Raw genomic sequence first — 20,813 nt, forward strand, 5'->3', positions numbered from 1 at the left:
TTTGAACGCCACCGTGAAAGAGGCGCTTCGGGCGCCAAGAAGGCCAAGGGACGGGGTTGGACACAGGGACGGTCTTCAGATGAGCCCCTGAAACGGCCCAGGAAGAGCCAGGAGGCTCGAAGCTAAACTACGACTAGCGAGGCTGTTCCCAAACGCCCCGTCCCCGCGCCCGCTGCCGCCCCTCGCTTCCCGCCCCCAGTCACAGACGGGGGCCGCCGCCAGCAGCGGCCGCCAGGGGTCGCCCCCCCGCCCCGAGATCCCGCCCGTCCCGGGGGCGTGGCTCTATCCCGCCCCGCCTCTCCCCGGGCCGTTCGCCCCGCCCCGCCCCGTCCCTCACGGCCACGTCATCGCTCCCCGCGGCCGGAAGTGACGGCACCTGCCTGGCGGCCAACGGGCGCCTCGCATGTGGCGGGGTGAGAGGTGAAAGATCAGGCGGGGCGGCAGGAAGATGGCCGCGCTGGCGGCGGTTGCCGGGCGGCGGACGCGGACTCAGTGAGGGGATGGCGGCGGCGCGGCGGGTGACGCGCTGCGGCTGAGGCACCCCCCGGCCCTTTCCCGCGCCCCGCGCCGCTGCCTCGCGCCCTCCTGTCGGTTGGCGGCGGCGCCGCCGCCCCGCGCCGCGCGCCCCCCATGAGCGGGGCGGGCGGGCTGGCGTGGCGCGCGCTGCACGCCCTGCTGCGCGCCCTGCTCTGCCTGCAGCGCGCGCTGCTCGCCTGCCTGCGCGGCCGCGCAGCCGCCGGGCCTCGCGCCTGGCTCTGGCGCCGCGCCGCCTCCGCCGCCGCCTCCTGCGCCCTCCTGGCGCCCGCCGCCGGGGCTTTCGCCTTCCGCAAGGCGGGCGCGGCGCGGCGGCGGCCCGGGGGCGCGGCGCAGGGCCGGCAGCGGTGGCGAGCGGACGGGCGGGCCCTGCAGAAGCTGCCGGTGCACATGGGGCTGGTGGTGACCGAGGAGGAACCGAGCTACGCGGACATGGCCAGCCTGGTGGTGTGGTGCATGGCGGTGGGCATCTCCTATGTCAGCGTCTACGACCACAATGGTGAGCGGGGAAGGGGAGGGGGGAGGTGGTGCCGCGGAGGTGCCCCGAGTCCTGGCCCGGGCGTTGGCCGCCCTGGGGAGCTCTTCCGGGCGGGTCGGCGCCGCCCTGGCCCGCTGCGCCCCCGCCGTGGAACCGGGGTCCTCGCTCTCCTGGGGTCTTCCCGAGCCGGGTGCCAGCCTCGCTGTGGGCAGCTCCTTTCCCGTCCCCAGGAGTTGTTTGGTCTCTGCAGAGCTCCTGCCCCCAGTGAGCCTGGGCAGTGCTCTCCTGCTCCAGCTCATGTGTCGGGGCGACCCGATCCTGCCAGCTCCCTGGAGGGGGCAAGTGTTGGGGCCTTGAGCCTTGTCCCCAGCCCTGGGCTGACAGGAAGGACGGGCATCCGAGAGCCATGACCATGTAGGGTATGGGCTCTTAGTAGATAAGAGCTTTAAGCTATGTACTCTTCTGAGCTCTGTTTATGAGCAGTGTCTGAACTTCCAGGAGTGGATAAATTAGAGTAGCCATCTATTTCCATGTGTGAAGAGAGGTGAAAAGGTAATTAAACATAAACGTGTCCTGTGTGCTTCCTGTATTGTAAAACGAAACTACATTTGGTATAAGGACTGGTGCTACTTGACATTCGAGTTAACTGTGAGCCAGTACTTGTGAAAACTATTGGGTTTTTATATCTTCTGTGATTTTATTCATTATTGTGTTTCAATTGTAAGACAGTTGAACTCTTGCTTTTGTGGATACATTGATTCCACGTCACTGAGTATCTTAAAGATAAGCTCAGAGTTCAGATTTAGCATTCTGTGGAGTAGTCATGGAACAAATCTGTCTTCCTCATACCTATCCTTTCCTACTGAGGAGATGAAACCAGCCATATCAAGATATTATTAGGTGAAGCTTCCTATCTGGCTGTTGAGAGATTATCTCAGTTTGTCTAGTTGCAATTAATCAACTCAGAAGGGCTAATAATACATGAGATGGACTGCATCCTGTTTCTGTCCTCTCCAGAGGAGAAAGGTTCATGTTAAAGGTCCCTGTGTTCTTGCTGTCAATGGTGAGACTGTAGGAAGATCAGTGTTTAACTGTTGTGTGAGCTACTTGGGACCTGATGAGATGCATCCATGGGTCCTGAGGGAAGTGGCGGATGCAGTGGCTCAGCCACTATCCATCATATTTGAGAAATCCTGATGGGCCGATGAAGCTCCTGCTGACTGGAAAAGGGGAAACATAGACCCCTTTTTTTAAAAAGGGAAAAAAGAAGACCCAGGGAACTACATGCCAGTCAGTCTCGCCTCTGTGCCCAGAAAGATCACAGAGTGGATCCTCCTGGAAACTATGCTAGGGCACGTGGAAAATAAGGAGGTGGCTGGTGGCAGCCAGCAGGGCTTTGCTAAGGGGAAATTGTGCCTGACAAATTTGGTGGCCTTCTGTGACAGGGTTACAGTGTTGGTGGGCAAGGGAAGAGCAACTGATGTCATTTACCTGGACTTGTGCAAAGCATTTGAAACTGCCCCACGTGACATCCTTGTCTCTGAATTGGAGAGACGTGGATTTGCTGGGTTGATCACTTGCTGGGTAAGGAATGGGCTGGATGGTCTCACTCAAAGAGTTGTGGTCAATGGCTCAGTGGTCCAAGTGGAGAGCCATGACGAGCGGCGTTCCTCAGGAGTCAGTGTTGGGACCAGTGTTGTTTAACATCTCTTGGCAACACAGACAGTGGGATTGAGTGCACCCTCAGCAAGTTTGCCAACCCCAAGCGGTGTGGTGTAATTGACATGCTGGAGGGAAGGGAGATGCCATCCAGAGGGACCTGGACAGGCTGGAGAGGGGGGCCCGTGCAAACCTCATGACGTTCAACAAGGCCAAGTGCAAGGTCCTGCACATGGGTTGAGGCAATCCCAAGTACAAATACAGGCTGGGTGATGAGTGGATTGAGAGCAGCCCTGGGGAGAAGGACTTGGGGGTATTAGTGGATGGAAAACTGACTGAGCCAGCAATGTGTGCTCGCAGCCCAGAAAGCCAACTGTGTCCTGGGCGGCATCAAGAGAAGTGTGGCCAGCAGGTCAAGGGAGGGGATTCTCCCCCTCTGCTCTTGTGAGACCCCACCTGGAGTCCTATGTCTAGCTCTGGGGCCCCCAACATAACAAGGACATGGACCTGCTTGAGTGGGTCAAGAGGAGGCCATGAAGATGGTCAGGGGGCTGGAGCACCTCCCTTATGAGGACAGGCTGAGAGAGTCAGGGCTGTTCAGCCTGGAGAAGAGAAGGATCTGGGGAGACCCTGGAGCAGCTTTCTAGTAGCTAAAGGGGACATAGAGATAGAGAGGGACTCTTGATCAGGGAGTGTAGTGATAGGACAAAGGTTAATGGTTTTAAACTGACGGAGGGTAGATTTAGATTATACATAAGGAAGGCATTCTTTCCTGTGAGGGTGGTGAGACACTGGCACAGGTTGCCCAGAGAGGCTGTGGCTGCCCCCTCCCTGGAAGTGTTCAAGGCCAGGTTGGACGGGGCTTTGAGCAACCTGGTCTAGTGGAAGGTGTCCCTGCCCCTGACAGGGGGGTTGGAACTAGATGAGCTTTAAGGTCCCTTCTGACCCAAATAATTCTGTGATACTTCTGATTGGCTGTCTAGAGATGTCATGCAAATTAGATTAATGTAGATTTATGCCAGGTTAGAAGTACAGTCTGTAATAGTTGTCTTCCAGTGCGCTCTCAGGAAAAACTCAACAGTGTGTCCCATGTAAGTAGGTGGAATCTATTGTCAAGTGTGCAGAAGCATCTGAGGTATGCAGACCTTTCCCTGAGCATAGGCATTTGTGATTTTTTTTTTTTAAACCTGCTATTAAAAGTTCTGTTTCATGTCTTGTCCTTTGTATGTGATACAAGACTCAAATGACTTGACTTTCACTGAGTTCTCTAAGATCTTTTTAGGAAACTGGGCTTAATACCAGTCACTTAGCAGTTTAAACTGGCCATCTGTGCAGGGCTCTTGTGGAACTTGGTTATGTTGTGTTTGAGTGGGAGAGTACTTCCTCATTTGAAAATCAAAGAATGGTATAAAATATTTGCGTAACATCTCAAGGACACGGAAAAGTCAGCACCTTCTGAAAAACCATTTATGTGTTGATTTTTTTGCTCTCCACTTGGAAGGCATTCAGTCAGGATAAATGCTGCAGAGCAAACATTAATACCAAACAAGGGTGAGTTTCTCTCATAGCCTGAAGAGAAACATTTTATTGTATAGCATCTTTAATTTCTGTCAAACCTCAAATAAGCTATCTGCAGTATTGCCTAATATGTGTGTATGCTTAGTTCCTTTTTAGATCCCTACATTGTGCTGCACAAATTATATGTAGGAGGACTGAATTGAGGAACAGATCCAGCTGAAACTCATGTGTCTTGGTTTTCAGCTTGCTCTCTGTGAAACCATTCAACACTGAGACAGGAGAAGGTACCAGCCACTGCTTAGGTAGCCACTGTCACTGAGATCCTCTCTGACAGGGAAGAACCAGTGTTGTCATGTCTGATGCCTCTATTGTGGAGAAGATATTTCTGCTTCTCCAGAATATGTGTCAAGATTGAGTCAGATCTAAGACTGACTTATTACAAGACTGTAAATATGATGACCAGAAATAACAAGGTTATGTCCTCTGAAGAGCAGCATAGCTGAAGTAACCTTGCAAAACAGTTGTCTTTGTTAGCAGTTCAGAAAAAAATGCTGCTGTTTCTGTGTTACATTCATGCTAAAGTTGCATGTTAAGAGATTTTGTTAACAGCTTAAAATCTGAAAATATTGCTATGATCTCATGACTTTAGTATCAAGACATAATGCTTTTCAGTAGTTCATTCTTCTATTGGCCCCATGATACCAGAATATGGTGGTTTAAATGCCATCTTAAATTACAGATTGTTGGAACATAGCTGAAGAAGGCAAGGCAATGCAGAGCAGCTAAAACATTTTAAATCAGTGGCTTTTGCCAAATTTTTAGAGTCAATAAGAATAGCCTGCCATTACACATGCATATTCTTCATGGATGTTCAATAGGTTTTCTGGGATAGCAGCCATAACTGGTTTTTGCACAGCATCTTGTCAGCTGAGCCTTTTAAACTGGTTTCAGAGCAAGCAAGTAGTCGTTCATGAGGATTGAGTATATACGTACTTCTGGTGATAGCAGACATGTTGACTTTCTTTTGGTGCTAAGCTCCTTATGGTGCCTGGATTGAACATGCAGCATTTCCAGGTAGTCGTTAAGTAGGGTGTTGCAGTTGTTGCTAAATCCAGTGTCTGGAGCCCTCAGCAGTAACACTGGTATATTGTGAAGGTGGGTGAAGTTAGGTGCAGCTTGCTCCTATCAGTAGCAGAGGGTGAACCTTAATGATGCTGTGCACTTGTTTTCATCTTCTCAGGTGGTGAGATTTACTTTTGGTCTGCTCAGCTGCTTCAGTTAAGGTTCTGTGTGCATAAATTGTACCAACTACTGACTTACGAAAGATATGTTGTCCCCACTGATGGCTGGCTGTGGTGAAGAAGGAAACACTATGACAAGTGCTCTGAATCTGTGTTAGACATAGTGGGTTATACTTGTTTGTTTCCTTTTCCTTCGCTGTGTATTTGTAGTACTGACATTCTTCTTATTACAACAGGAAACTTTGATTACCAGTGGTCTTCCATGGTTGCATTTTCTGGAAGAAATACTGTGTCAGTTTCCTGTAGAAGGCTTAAATTAAAAGCATGTCCTTAATTGCCCCCTCTATAGGAAGAGAGGGAAGCATGAAGTTCTTTAAAAAGTGCCAGATAAGCTGTTCATTTGTTTATAGCTGTAAATTTCTGTACTTTTAACAAAATTACTAAATAGAAGGTTGTGACTGTGTTCTTTGTTGTCAGAATAAGTAGCTGCATCCCAGATGACACTAGTATGTTACAGCAACTGCACCAGCAACTGTAAGGGCAACTTGGCTGGAGTTGTGCTGATTCTCCTGGGCAATTACAGAACCCAGTATGTTACAAATATATTGGATAATACTTGTGCAATATGATCAGGTACTTGGCTGTCTTCTCTGAATCCATAAAGATCAGTTATGCTGGAAGACTGGGGTAAAAAGGTCTTTGCAGATGCAAGAGGACCATAACGTAAGAAAATGCCTTGTACTGTAGTAAATAAATGATGCTATGAGTTGCAGTACTTAAAATTGAGGTTTGACCCCCTTGCTCCAGCAGGCTTGGAGGCCTAAGGTGGCATGCTTTTACATGCTTCTACTGCATTTGGTGTTTCAAGGACCTTTGCATTCTCCCAATTTTCATTGATATGCAGTAGAATAAAGCTATAATAAACTTAATGCTACTGGGCACACCTCAGTTATTAAATCCAGATTGACTAAAACTCTGGGTTTTTTGATCAAGGATTTATTTCTATGGACTTCTGTGTTGCCAATCCTATTGTTAGTACAATTCCAGCCATGCTGGTCAGGACTTTATCTCTGGGGAAATAATGCAGGCTTCTCAAAGTCAGAAGGCAGTGATTATGCAATTCTATAGTCATAGTTAAAATATCATCTGGGGAGCAGAAGCCTTTGACCAGTTACATACTTGAACTTTCTTCTGTTAAAGTTCCTTTGCCACTTGAGTGTGGCAAAGTACTTGAGTGTTAGCTTCTGTCCATCAGTGAAGCTTTCCTGAATTAGTTTGGGACAAGTCTAGAGTGCTTTTTGGGAGCTTGCTGAGTCTTGGCATTTGAGTACTTTGGGCTCCTGAACAGATGCTTCAGGTTGAAGGTTTCTTAAAAGCCCATAGTGCAACTGTATTGAGAACTTGGGCTTCTTCATCCTGTGTTTAGCTTTCCACTGAACTGCTTTACTTCTGACCATTTTTCTCTTAGAAATTTTTTTAAAGGATAGCGTACTGCAGTAAGCAAAAGAAATTATTTCATTAGCCTCAAATGTAGACTTGTTGTCACTCCCAAATTATTTGGTTGTTTAGCTGATCTGATCAATCCATCAGACTTCCAGGATATTCAGTGTGTTCACTGGGGGAGATAAGTATGTTGGTCTTGTGTCACTGGTACACTTGTGATATACCAGTGTCATGTGACATCTGCTGTGGATCTTCACCCATGTGAAACTTTCACGTTCAACAATTGCGTTTCGGTGTTGAGTTGGGAGGAGTCCTTGGACCACATTTATTAAAAGGACTAATGCTAATCTGTAGAAGGTAATCTCCTTATTGGCATGGGTAATATAAAAGTAAGTTCTCTTCTCGCAATTGCTGATGAGCTCTTGTTCTGATACAGAATGTTCCTCCAAGAAAAAATGTGGGACAAACAGTCACTTACGAGGTTATAAGTTCTAACTTGAGTTTTTCCTATTTGGTTAGCACTAGCTTAAGTGTCTTTAATGTGGGTGGAACTTAAGTGATTTCAGCCACTTTCAAACCTGGATTTTTTTTTTTGAATAGACAAGCTTAAAACATTTTTCTAGCTCTCGGTATCCTGTGAGGTCCAGTGTAATGACCCAAACCCTGCTTTCCTTTGTTACCAACCAGCATGATCCAACAAGGATGTACACAGGAGTTGTACATGCAATAGACTGTTTTAATACATGAACATTATTTGACTTGGATTATGATTTGACACTTCTCAAACTGTTAATACTTTGATGCTTTAAACAGACTTGTTACCTTATGACTCTTCCCCTGTTGACACTGGAAAGGAGTTGAGAAAAAGCGAATAACTGAACTGCTGTGAAAATGTATTCTTTCCTAGGCTTAACTCTGGTTAAGGTGTTCCCTTGTAAGGAAGAGGTGATTCTTATTCTATGTTTTATCAGATTCTGCTGCTTTAAAAAGCAGGGTGAGCAAGGATGTTGAACTTCGAGATGCTACCAAGGTATTAACAGGTGGTGGCTGTGATAGTCTAGCTGGACAAACAAATGGTTGACACCACCTGGTGTTTCTCTGTTCCAGTTGTTCCCCTCCAGCTCGCAGTTCCTGTCATGCTTGAGCCTTGCTTCTGCTGAACTTGCAGCCTTTTAATTACAAACTGCATTTGTCAGTCTAACCCTAAAATGCTGCACCACCACAGTTGACTGTGAAAGGGGCATGGCTTGTAACTATTGTGAAACTGAGCAAAAGGCATGTTCCTTGGAAAAGACCTGTGTCGTGGAGAACTATTGCAGGAAGCTAAACCAGTTCTTTCCCTCAACTCTAATGGGAACTAATGATCAACAACAGGTTTGCAGCTTGTGTTGTAAAAACAAGAATTATCCCTGGAAACCTGGAAACAGCTCACAAGTTCTCAATAGTCTAAAAAAAAAAAACAACCCACAACAAAAAACCCCAAACACCCAAAATACAAACAACAAAAAAAACCCAAACCCAAAACACTGAAAAGAACCAAACCAAAAGTCCACCTGATGTTTTATTTTGCTTTGAGAATTATAGTGCTTAAATATGCATAATGCTTAACACTTCATTTGCTGGAATATACACATTTGCAGCAGCTTGCAGAGACTACAGAATTCTGACTGAACAAAACTGTTTCTGCTTTTCAGAGACAAATTTTTTCTAATGAGAAATGATAGTGATAATTTCATATTTGTGTTCCATATTAGGAACAGCGGTAGGGCTGAAATTTTCCCCACTTAACACCCAACACTTGTTGTATTGCTAAAATTTATTGGACCTCTTGTCAAACATTAACTCTTTTTAATGTTAAAATTGTATTATGGACATGCTTTCAACTTATGTGGAACACTGAACAAAATTAGAAGGTAGCGTTAAACCAGGATTTAAGTCTTGCTGCCTAGGAACACTTGAATTCTGTTAGTGAGTTGGTGTACTCATGCAGTCTTGTTTACTATATTTATCATGTACAAATTAGTTCTAGAAGATGCTGTTGCTAACTTGGATGGGTTTTCAAAGTTTTACAAAAAACCTTCTAGGCAAATGGATTTTTGAGATACTGTAAGGGAAGGGAGTTTGTCTTGAGTCTCACCCATGTAAAACTTAAAGTGGATTTGGCCCATGTGCATTGCCTCTGGCAGGACTGTGTTTGCCATCATAGGCATTTGCAAGTAAAAAACCTCTTGTGCACTGAGACACAAAACATTGAAGGGGTAAAGTTCCCAAATGCTACTGGTTTTAAATGAACATTTTGGTTAGTTTGGATGTTTACTACTTTCTTGATGTGCTTCAGGAAAACTGCAGGTGTGTCAAAGTTGGTAGATGTGTTGGAATTTAGTTGTGGAGGTCTTTCCAAGAAGGACATACTCTAACTATGCTAGCTTCTAGTTTGTGTTAATCTGCTGTTAAGAGCAACACAGAACCCAGGTTTGAAAAACTAATGAGGTATGTGAGGTAAACGAGGAGAGTGGAAGGGAAATGCTGGTGGTATTCAGATAAATCTCATGTCTTCAGTAACCACTGTGTGTGCTAAGGACCTTCACCTCAGAGCTGAAGAGTCCTTCATCTGATGTTCCTTTTTACTGAGCAGTAAGCACCTTAGTCTGTTCTCCTACCCTGTTATTGCCTGTGCCTTCATTTACTTAGAGCTGGAGTGTGGATTCTGAAATTAGAATTCTGAAATTAATCTGGAATAGGCAACAACTTCACATGAGAAAAGAATTTATCTTAATTTTGGGTGGTGCAGGGGAAGAAGAGAGCAGCTATTTCCCAGACTGGGAGCCTTTCCTAGTTATGCCAACTCTTCTGAATATTGAACATAGTTTTTTTTCTCATCTTGAAAAGTGGATGAAAGTCAAGTGACTCTTAGAGGTGAGGCACATGCAAATTTGTACAGTTCTTACTTGAAGATATTGTGGGATTAGCAATTGCAGTAGCTGCATTGCTGTTGACCTTAAGTGTAAGGAAGACAATCAGTGGTGAGTCTAGCACAAAACACCCAAGCAGAGTTGTATCAAACAGTATTATTCAAAGCAGCATTCTCAACTTCTAATATGTGTAAATATACACTAGGAGGCAGGAACACAAAGTGTAGCAATTTAACTTTAGATTTAGTGGAAATATTCTAACACTTCTGTCAAGGTTGCTGTCTTACTGAGATTTGCTTGTCTGTCAACATGTGAAATCAGTTATAAGCATCACTAACACGGGTAATGAAGTACATTTATTTTTTTTTTTGTGGGAAGGATCCAGGATGAGAGGAAAACCAGATAATTTACCACCGATTGAAACCTCTAATGAAGGCTGTGTGAAAATACTAACCCACTAGCCCTAAAGGCTACCATATTAAATAAATGTGTTGTATTACTTCATGTTGCAAACTAACCCTTAATGTATTATGGTCTTAACCCAATACTTGTATACACCATCTGGCTACTACTGATGTGGAGACTGCTGTTTGTAGCAGTTTAATTCCAGAATCAGGTTGAGGTGTTGAATCATAAGCCTGATCATAAAATTGTGTACGAGTTCAGTGTTTCTTGTAAGATTATTGTGTGGGTATTTTTTAGACTGGTCAACAGAAGTGCTTGACATACAAGATTACTGAATGAAATTTAAGCTCTTAGTAACAGCCCTGAATACAATGTGATAAAAGTGCTATCAGTTCCTAAGTAAATATGCCTAGCCACACTTTTGCATTGTAAATATTTAAGTTGTAACACTTAATTTTTACTGTGGTTTTTAATTAGAGTTGTATGTCTCAAGAGCTAGAATTTATTTTAGAACAAGAACCCAAGCGTGTTTGGTTAAGCAAGTTATTGTAATCTCCTGCACTCAAAATGTGTTTTCCATAAACATGTAAGTATAAAAAGGTCTTGGGGACTGCATTAACTCCTTGAAATACACAGCTTGTGAAATCTTATTAGGAAATCTGTAGCATTTGCCATGGCATAACAGTGGACAGTTACTGTAGCCTGATGTGCTGATTTATTTTTCTGGTTCTTGCTTTGTGGTGACTTGCTTTGTTAGCCTGCAGCCTTAGTGGTGTGGCAGTAAGTGGTAACAGATTTAAGCTGCAAATCTACAGCAGCACGGGCATTAAAGAAACTCAGTGTTAATATGATTTGGTAGTCCTATGCTGATAGAGTATTGCTATCTCAAACTATTGCTAGCATAGTAAGGACAATGGAGTAAGTCTTAAACTATCTCTTACGCAATTGCAGCTTGCTACTTAAACCAGGCTAAGTGAAAGAGGAACAAAAGCATGTGAGTTGTCTTTCCAAGGTCACTGAAATTAGTCATTTGCAGTAGCATTTGCTTTAGATTCTTATCATACTTCTGAACTCCAGTTTGAAACCAGTACTGACCACCTGGTTCTTTTTTCTTCCTGCCTAGTGTCAGATTTATTATGTAGCAGTCTTTATAGGAGTTGGCTGACATGCAACCTTTTTTAAAGGTATTTTCAAGAGGAATAATTCAAGATTGATGGATGAAATTTTAAAACAGCAGCAAGAACTCTTAGGACTAGATTGCTCCAAGTATACCGTGGAATTTGCAAATCAAGACAAAGCTGATCAAGGTAAGATGAATTGCAATGGGGATTGGTATGACTCTAGCTGTATATAAATCCTAACTCTGCTTTTACTTAAACACATTCCTGTGTACGGTGACCTTTTCCTTCAGTAAGCACTGATTATCAGAACACGTGCAACCTTCCTGAGCCAGTATTAAACTTGCATTGTGCTTATTTGTTCTTAACTAATAGTGACAGTGTGGCACTCTCTTTCCCATAGTGGTCATTATTGGGTAGTCTTATCTTCCCTTTAGCCCAGCTGTTGTGCCATGACCCCTTTAATGCATCACTGTAGCTCAACTCCCCAGTTTCAGTGAGATTAATTCTTTTGCTGAGTGAGTTGAAAAAGCACTGGAATAAGTGTAAAGGAACTGATGTCAAGTTAACAATGCGCGCACTTACATCTTTCCAAACTTATAACTCTGAGTCAGGAGGAGGAAGGGAAAGAGCAAAACTGCTGGTTGTCATGGCAGTGTATGATGACACCAGGAAAATAAAGAGCATAAGGTAAAAAAAAAATCTCCGATAGCAGCTTTTGCATGTAGTGGAAGTGAAAAACAGGAATAAGTTTCAAGGTTAATGTTCCTTATCAGTATTATCTGCTGTAAGTATTTGTTTAGGTGTGCGAACATGAACGCTAGAAGTCTGTTCAAAAGGTAGTAAATCTCAAGCAGGCCTTTGCCTTAGAGGGATAGGCTGATACTTACAGCTCTCCTAACTGCAACTCATAACGCTTAAATTGGTCTCATAATAAACACCAACCCTTATATTCTAATAATAATATCACATAGCTCAAGACTTAAGAAGAGACTATACCTATCATAGAATGGTTTGGTTTGGAACATTTAGCTGCTGGCTGAGTTTTGCTTCCCTTACAACAGCTGATAGGATGGTGAGATCCTTTGTGTCAGTTTTCCCATATAAAGTACAATGTTGTAGCATAAACTTGCCTTACAAGTAACTTAGGCTAAGGTGCTAGCATTTACATGGGAACACCCAAGTTTCATGTTATTTCTTTATTCCTGTGGATGTTGAAATAACCAGCAGAAAATGGGGTAGACAGGCTGTTAATGTCTCAAACTCCAGCATACTACTTAGCTGCCCTTCCCTAAATCGAGATATTTACATCCAGACCAAAGGAACTACTGAAAGACTACTTAGACTTGCTGACTGAAAGGATATATTTAAGTCTCAGGAACCTTTTGTGTTGGAAACTATGAAAAGCAGAGGTGCTTTCTTTGGACAGATGTCAGCTTGTTCAGTTCATAATGTTAAACCACATTTTTCACTTCTGAGAAGCAAAATGATGTCTTACAGTTATGAATACTGTTGGAGAATTCTTCTCTAACATAGGACAAATTAAACAGTTGTTTTCACTGTGATGGCTTTGGATAGACTTGAGGGGTTTTTTTAGGCATCCTTATGAGTCTTCTGACTCTTATTCTGTGGTCCTTTGCAGTCAGATTCTGCAGTTTCAGGAAATACTATTTTTAAGTATCTGGTTATAACTATCATAAGTTCTGTATAAGTCTAATGTGTCCACACACTATTTAACCCAGTGTACAAAACCTAGCTTGAAGTAACTATCTGTAGCCTTCAGCTTCCTTGTAAGTTTACTTCTGAAGTACCTTATCAGAACTGACAATGATGCAAGTCACGTAGTGTGAGAGAAGACTCTTGCCTCACAGTAGTATAGACAATGAGATTCTTGTGAAATGTCCTCTTAAGTCAGAGACATAATTACAGATTAGTGGGTGAATTGTGGTACTATTATCTGGTTCCAAGAATCTCTGCAGCAATATCATAACTCTTACATCAATTTTGAAGTGCTGCTTAAAGTTCCTGTGATCATATTCAGGGAGGGCCCCAGCCTAATCATTTTGTCACATGAATGTCCACAAGAGCTGTTAAAACACCTTCTTCTGGGCTAGTAATTAGATTATTTTTTCTTTCCCTGAACTGCAAGTCTTTCTACATTGCTTACCTTCCTCTCACTGCTTTGCCTGACAGCATAAAAAACAGTGTAAATTCCCTGGAATACTCTACATTTCAAGACTGATGTTAATTAAACCACTTTTCACAAGACTTCTCAAAGTAGTTGTCTTCAACTTGCATTTTAGTAATACAGCAAATACAGAAGAATCTTAACCACTTCTGTAAGATTTGGATGAGGTGTATCTATGACTTGTTGTATAATATATGAAGTAAACTATGCTACTTTCATTCAGTCTTATCCTCTGAATACCTAAAGCACATTCAAAACAACTATATTTCTGTTGCTTTTAAACTGTGTTTTGTACTTTCAGTTTTAAATTGCCAATCTACATTGAAGGTGCTGTCTCCAGAAGATGGAAAAGCAGACATAGTAAAAGCTGCTCAGAACTTTTGTCAGTTGGTAGCACAGCAGCAAAGAACATACACAGACCTGGATGTGAATGTGTTAGACAACTTATTAAGTAGTAAGTATGACATAGTCTGTGGGGAGGGGGGGAAAGAGTATTTGATTCATAATAGATTTGGTTTCTAGTCTATTTATTGCTCAGAACATGTGCATCTTGATGCTTAGTCTATCAGGGTAAGTTATGATTATTGCTTTCAGGCTTCTGCTAAAAATTTCTTACTGGTTTATTCCATTTTGAGCTTTTTCTTTAGAGCAGAAAAAGGAAACTTTAAGCTAAACTGGAGAGTCTCAGCTTCTCAGAGTTTATAACCTCTGTGGGATGTTCCAAGATGAAAAACTATTGCTGGGGTCACCTGAAACTAGACTATTATAAATTAGGTTAACTTCTTGAAAGTTAGTCTGCCGCAAACCTGGGTATGGCTCTTCAGATCTAGTTACAGCAATTAAAGCTGTTACTGCTGCCTAACTACCACCCTGAGTGCAAATGATGGAACACTTGCTGATCTTTTGCTGCTGTATAACCCACACTAGCTTAGTTACCTTCATTACTAATTCATGCAGATTACTGACTTTGCAGTGAGGTGCATGGCTACATGTAATAGCTAAGAAAAGGGCAGGGCTGCCCTAATCTTTCATCTGGGAGACCTTGTTTAGAACAGGCTTCCACTTCCGCAGTGGTGCTATGGAGCTGTAATAGTTGCTCAGCTTTCCTAGGTGATCCATGCATGTTAATTGCAGCTGTAATTAGCTTGGAAGAGTTCAGGTTTCAGACTGCACACTTCAGCTTCGATGTTTCTAGGTATGTTATTGTGGCTCCCATTAGTTTGACTTCAGAGAGTGATTTTTTTCAAATGGATGGTCAGCTGAATTGCTCTCCAGGCTGACTGCCATGGTGGTTTGGACACTTTAATCTTAATTTCAAATTGAATTCAATCCCTGTTGTCAGCATGCTGCATGATAGCTTCTCACTGTAATGGAATTAATAAATATATTTAATAAGGTACCTGAAGAAGTAACTTAGACATCTATCTTGTTATGCCCCAAAGGCAATTCAATGAAATGAGTAATTGCTTCTTTAAAACAGTCATTCATTTTGTGAGGAATTGGTGGCAGTTGATCCCAATGTATGTATTTTGTCCAATGTGATGTTTAACTGGAGCTTCTCAAACCCTTGTTCATGATCTTCTGTCTGTGCCTTTAAGTGTCTGAATATGTTAAAAGTATTAGGTCTAGTCTTAAATTGATCACTTTTATTGTCCAAGTAATGCATGGTAGTTGAGCACAGAAAGAGAAATTTCCTAGACTTTTAATCTGTCAAAACTGCAGACTTTGAAAATGGACTACTTTATGTGGCTAATAACTAAGGATATTATTTATAACTAGTCCTGCTTGTTAATTTGCTTGGTTTTAATGTTTAGGGAAGTTGGAGGTAAAGAACTGTTCTTTCATGACTTTAGCAGCAACTTATGGAACTACTCATTTTAGTTGTAGGCAAATTTAGTTTCTGTACATCATTAATGGAAGGGTGTTGAATGTAAACATCTGTGAGTTACTGATCTAAATTGAGAGTGAGTTCTGAAAAGCAGTACTTGAGTACCTCTATTTTTAGGGTTTGTGTTCATGGTGACTTCTGTAAGTTTTCTTACATTTTGATTTTTCAATACATGGTAATTTAATTTTTTAACTTTCTGTTTATATTTAGGATGCAGTTATTGAAGTCTAGTCCTAAAATGGTATGGTTCTAGCTTGTCATCTGTCTTTTCTAGTTCTTAATCCAGTCATGCTCTAATTCTTACAGCTTGAGTTTTCTTCAGTCTAAGAGAACCTCTGAGCAATGCCTCAGCTAACCTGCTTGTTTTCAGAAAAGTAGCTACCAGCTGCATTATAATATTGTCTCTACTTGCCATCTGCCTTCCTAGTAAAGAACATGACTATTAATTAAGGGTGTTCAAGTTGCCGTATAAAAATCTATGTGGAGAAGAGTAATGCTGTCAGTTCTACAAATTCCTTCATGATCCCCTCAGAACTCCTGACTTAGGAGGGATGTTGCCAGAGTCCTGTCCCTGGAGTGACCAAGTCTTTTGGCCTCTTGCTTTTTAGAGTCTGTTCCCAAATCCTTTTATCTTGTGTGTGCTAAACTTACTTGAGTGCTGTAACTCTAGCAGCTCTGAGAGCTTCTGCATGTAAACTATCTGTAGTGCTGATAATGTTTAAGCAGGGAAATGGATGCAGAGTGGAAAGCACAGTACTGTGTTTTGAATAGGCTGTTCTGACAGTAATTCTACAGTGTACATTTTCATTTTCCTTCAGATAGGAACCAAAAGGAAATGTTAGCATTAATTGGGCTCTCTGAAGGTCTTTTCCTGTTTGAAAAGCCATTGCAGCATTGAAGATCCTGCTGCTGAACTGGCCAGCTGAGGAGTACTCAGCTACTGAATCAGCTGATGAGTAAAGCTGTCCACTTCCTCCAGAGGCCCCACTTCTAAGTATTCACTCCTTCCCTACAAAGCTCTTTCATACTAACATGCTAGCTTCTGAACATAAGTGGCTTTTGCTTTATAATTTTTTTTCTTACAAAATAAGATCTGGACTGTGGCACAAGGCACTCGTATCTAAATACTTAAGCCTTCCTTAGAAATGCACATGCTTGGGAAAATAGCTTCTTTACCTCTGGTAAGAGAATTAGTATTGTGATGATTTAGTGGGGAGGGAGAATGTGTACTCTTTAAAAAATCTCCAGCTTCAATTTCAAAACCTGGGCAGAGCAAAATCTGACAGGACCTTAGTTTCCTGTTCTGTTATTCACAAAGTTCCTCTGCAACTAAATTAAACTTGTAAAAGGCTCTTACGTGGTTATAGTTTTGTTGGGTTTTTTAAAACAAGTGAGAAAATAATTGAGAAATACCATCTGAACTTCAGAGCAAATAGGCAGTATTAAACTCTGCCTGCTAAAGGTAGCCATTATGCAATGTAAGTTCTCTTGCAGTTAACTTGTAGAGTTAGTGGGTAATGGAAAGGGTGACAAGAAATAGCATTCAGTAATCATGACTATCTGCAGCATTATAGCAAAGTAGGGTATGACTGCTGGAATGCTTTGCAGATGAGTTAGGCAGGCGCCTGAAGAACACTTACCTTCTTATGTTCCTTTGAGGTACTCTCCTTATCCTAATCAACTTCCTAGAATTAGCAGGGAAAGCTGGACTAACTTTTGAGCTTATTGACTAGCAGTTTTAGCCTGGAGTAGCTCAGGCATGGCAGAAGCATATGAAAGGGAGACAGTGTCATTTGGCCACTGGTTGTCTTCAACCTCAGAAGATGAGTAGGATGCTCTCACTGGGGGTTTCAAGGTGTGGGTAGTAAGAGTGTGGCCAACTAGTGAAGTGTTATCTAGCAGAGCCCTGTAATGGGTTATGCTGTCCACTTAGGAACAGGAAAAAATACTGCCCTGTTATTCTTCACTCATCAAAGCAGAAGGATGTCACCTGCAACAGTTTGTCTGAAATGTCATAGTAAAAGGTGTTTTTAAAATTGTCTAAGCTCCATACTGAGAAAAAGACAATCTGACAGGGTATCTTTTTACAACTTCTTGATTGTCTGTGATATCAAATTGTTCTTCAGTGGAACACCCTTAAGGTTTTTTGTGTTAATAGTCCTTTTACTCAACTGCAACTCCACATAGTTGAGTTAGGACTTAAGTATGGGAGTAGGTATGGGTAAGAGTATGGCATGTTCTATGCTACTAAAATCAAGTTTGCCAAGACAAAGCTAGAACAAGTCAGTTTAAACAGCAGTATTAAGGTTTGTTCTTATTCAAAACAATGTGACTGTTCCTATCACTTCCTTACCAAATCTTTGAAAACTAAGTGATTTAAAAATAACAGTCTAGTTGGGCCTGCAGTGGCTGCCTAAGCTTTTGCTCAGGTGGTACAAGACTGGTCTGTCCTCTTGGGCTTTTAATTGTTAACTTGTCCTCAGGAGCTTCACTTCATGTTAAAAAAAAAAAATGTATTTAATTCAAAAGCAGATGCCTTAGGGTTTAGATTTAAAACCAGTCTTCTGGTGAATTTAATGCAACTTAATTTAACTTGTTCTTACAGGTACAAATGGATTTCCTGATCCTGATTTAGTCTTGAAGTTTGGTCCTGTGGACAGCACATTAGGATTCCTTCCGTGGCACATCAGACTGACAGAGATCATGTGAGTTACCTATGAATACTGGTAAATGGGTTGGAATAATATCTTAACAAGTCTTTATGTGACTTGCCTTCTGGAAATAGCTGTAAGAGGAGATTTGTCTAAACAGGTGTGTGGAGATTGTTTTGAGGGTATTTAAAAATTGTTAAATGAAACCTGTCAAACATTAATTGTTGTTCCTTCAGCCACAACTAGGCAACAGCAGGCTTTACTTTTCAGGTTTAAGGAAGAACTTTTGGTTGCCATCTAGTCTCAGGGGTCCAGTCCCAGTTCTGTTGGTGTTCCTTATGTGGATTTTGAGTGGCTTACAGGTTTTGAACAGGGAAATTAAGGATATAAAAGAAAAAGGATGATGTAGGATGTCATGCCTCTGGATTACTTTCCAGTATTGGCAATAAGTGAACTTACTAGAGTTGCTGTATTTCTTAAATCTGAGAGCATTTATAGGGCACTGAAATGTCTGGGCAGACCTGTGCTTCTCCAGCTTTTTCACTAGTTTGAAGTGCCGTGTGTGCTCTAATGATTTTTAGGCTTTGATTTAGGGGCTGACAGGATACTAACAGCTAGTTTAGTTACTAGAGGTGAGTGACAATAACAGTGTTAAGAACAGCTTCACAAGGTTGCTCAGACGGTACCTTGCTTCAAGTAGTGATATTCCTGACTGACCACGTGAATGGTGCGGTGTTTATAAAAGCTTATTTTAACTTTTCTAACTTGCTTTCTCAGTTCTTTGCCTTCCCACCTGAACATCAGCTATGAAGACTTTTTCTCTGCCCTCCATCACTATGCAGCCTGTGAGCAACGCTGGGGAAAGTGACTTCTGGCTGAGCACATGGAGTCAGGCTTTCTGTGGGAAGGAATTTATGTCTGTTTACAAGCACTTGTGACCCATAACTCTGGTTCATAGTCCTTTCTTAATTTATCAACAAATTCAATAAAGTGTCTTACCTTTCTAGAGAGTCTGCGTGAATGTGTGAGAGTCTATGGGGAGGGGGAAATTCACAGATTTCTTTTATGAAAAAGGCACGTATTGCAAGCAAAACTGTTCAAAGCTGAATTACCTGCATTTTCATGTGGAAGTGACCAAAAGAACATGCAAGAATTAAATCTTGTGAAATCTCCAGGATAACATAAATCAGAGTTCTGTATCCAGACGGTCCTTAAATCCAAGGAAGAGCTCCCATGTTAGTGTGTTTCTTTTTTAATTCTTCATGGCCAGGCATTTTGGAGCTAATCACCTGGTTTATCTTCAGATACATTTACTATTTCCAGAGGGGTCAGTTCTGTTAACTGAGAAGATTCCATAAAAAGGAATGGGATCTTCTGTGGTAAATGCTTTAGGCAGTCTGTGTAGCACTATCTATCCTTTTTTTTAGAGGTAAAATGAAAGTATACCTGCAGCCCTGGGTGAAAATTCTAGCATCAGGTCAGTTTTTCATAGGGGAAAAACACATAAACAGTACTATGTATTGCTTGTATACCTGTTTTCCCCATAAAATTCACTTAAGCTGAGAAGCTGGCTAAGGCTCTGGCACCATTTGCTGAAAAATCTGAAAATGAACTAGGTCTGCTTCACACCTACTGTGACTGACTTGTTGTGCTTGTGTACCCAGCAGGGGAGTCTCCTTAAACCTTTTGTTAGGTTTGCTCACAACTGTGCATTAGAAGTTTGAATTGGGAATCTGCAGCAGACAAGAAAAAAAATGAAGTGAAGCTGCACTACAGTATCTCAAAACCGAGATAACTAAATAGATGTATTATTTAAATGGTCTTCATTATGGAATGCCCTATTCAAGTTAAACTCCTATTGTTGGAAGCAATTTGAAAGTCTTTATAGCAGCATTTGGACAAAGCAGAGCTGTATTGCTGGAGACAGACATAATGTTGCAGCCTTCTGCCCTGCAGGCTGTAGAACTGTTGGACACTTCATTCTAAAAGTGTTTCCTTCTTCCCTGCCCCCCTTCAAAATGAGTCTGGCTTTATCTCCTTCAGGACAGGCATGGCACTAGAAGGAAACATTACTGCTTTTAAAAGGGAATTGCCGGATTTTAAGTGAATGTCTGCTGTGTTGTAAAGCTATATTTTAACTGTTGTAGCTTGATGCAGTGTTATAAAGCAGATTGCATAAACTCTGAGCTGCAGTTTTTCATGATACTAAGATTGGATTGCAGTTACAGGAGAGAACTGTGGTGTACTTTATTTCATGAAAGAGAAAGGGATGTTTAATCAATTAACTAATGGTTTTGACATCAAATAACATTCCATATGAGCTGGAATGCTCAGTATAGTTGGCTGCCTTTTGCAGACTGGTCTCTGATGTTTGCCAGTTACTGTATTACAGAGAAGATGAACAGTTGTGCAGTGTTTCCTGAGTTCTGTCATTGCTGTAGGAAAATTTTCGCACTGAATGTTAAGAATGTAACTTCTTTGTGGGGAGCAGATAGCCTGTTGGAGGGTATCTTTTGAAGTTTATCTGTAATATGAATTTTGTTTCATTAAAATGTAAGGCTGTGTTTAAGTTACCATATATAAGTGTTACTGTGTCACTGAACCGGTTCTGGTGCTGGCAGTAAAGATATAAAATGGGAAAAGCTTAGCTTAGTCCTCGAAAGTAATCTTTTTTTATATTTGTATCAAACTGCCAAAGAGTACTTCTAATACCTGAGCTCCCTCAGTCCTCAGACTTTTGCATATCTCAACTAAAAAGACTTGTTTTGTACTGGAGAC

At 42.1% G+C, this 20,813-nt stretch overlaps 1 protein-coding gene across 1 annotated transcript; it reads left to right on the forward strand.

The window, feature by feature from the left end:
• The first annotated feature begins 411 nt into the window (after positions 1-411).
• NUS1 (NUS1 dehydrodolichyl diphosphate synthase subunit) lies at positions 412-19,039 on the forward strand. The gene is made up of 5 exons (XM_074896197.1): positions 412-1,033; positions 11,375-11,497; positions 13,798-13,950; positions 17,990-18,089; positions 18,813-19,039. Exons 1-5 carry the CDS (start codon positions 631-633, stop codon positions 18,901-18,903), a joined length of 870 nt encoding a protein of 289 aa, XP_074752298.1. The 5' UTR covers positions 412-630; the 3' UTR covers positions 18,904-19,039.
• Positions 19,040-20,813: the final 1,774 nt, after the last annotated feature.

The sequence above is a fragment of the Athene noctua genome, chromosome 1 (assembly GCF_965140245.1).
Source record: "Athene noctua chromosome 1, bAthNoc1.hap1.1, whole genome shotgun sequence".
NCBI classification, from domain to species: Eukaryota; Metazoa; Chordata; class Aves; order Strigiformes; family Strigidae; genus Athene; species Athene noctua.

What these genes read in the sequence shown, in the direction of transcription:
- NUS1 (XM_074896197.1), top strand. Translation starts at nt 631, where the DNA reads ATGAGCGGGGCGGGCGGGCTGGCGTGGCGCGCGCTGCACGCCCTGCTG. An exon ending in TCAAGACAAAGCTGATCAAG is followed by an intron (nt 11,498 to 13,797) that starts GTAAGATGAATT and finishes TTGTACTTTCAG; the next exon opens with TTTTAAATTGCCAATCTACA. An exon ending in GTTAGACAACTTATTAAGTA is followed by an intron (nt 13,951 to 17,989) that starts GTAAGTATGACA and finishes TTGTTCTTACAG; the next exon opens with GTACAAATGGATTTCCTGAT.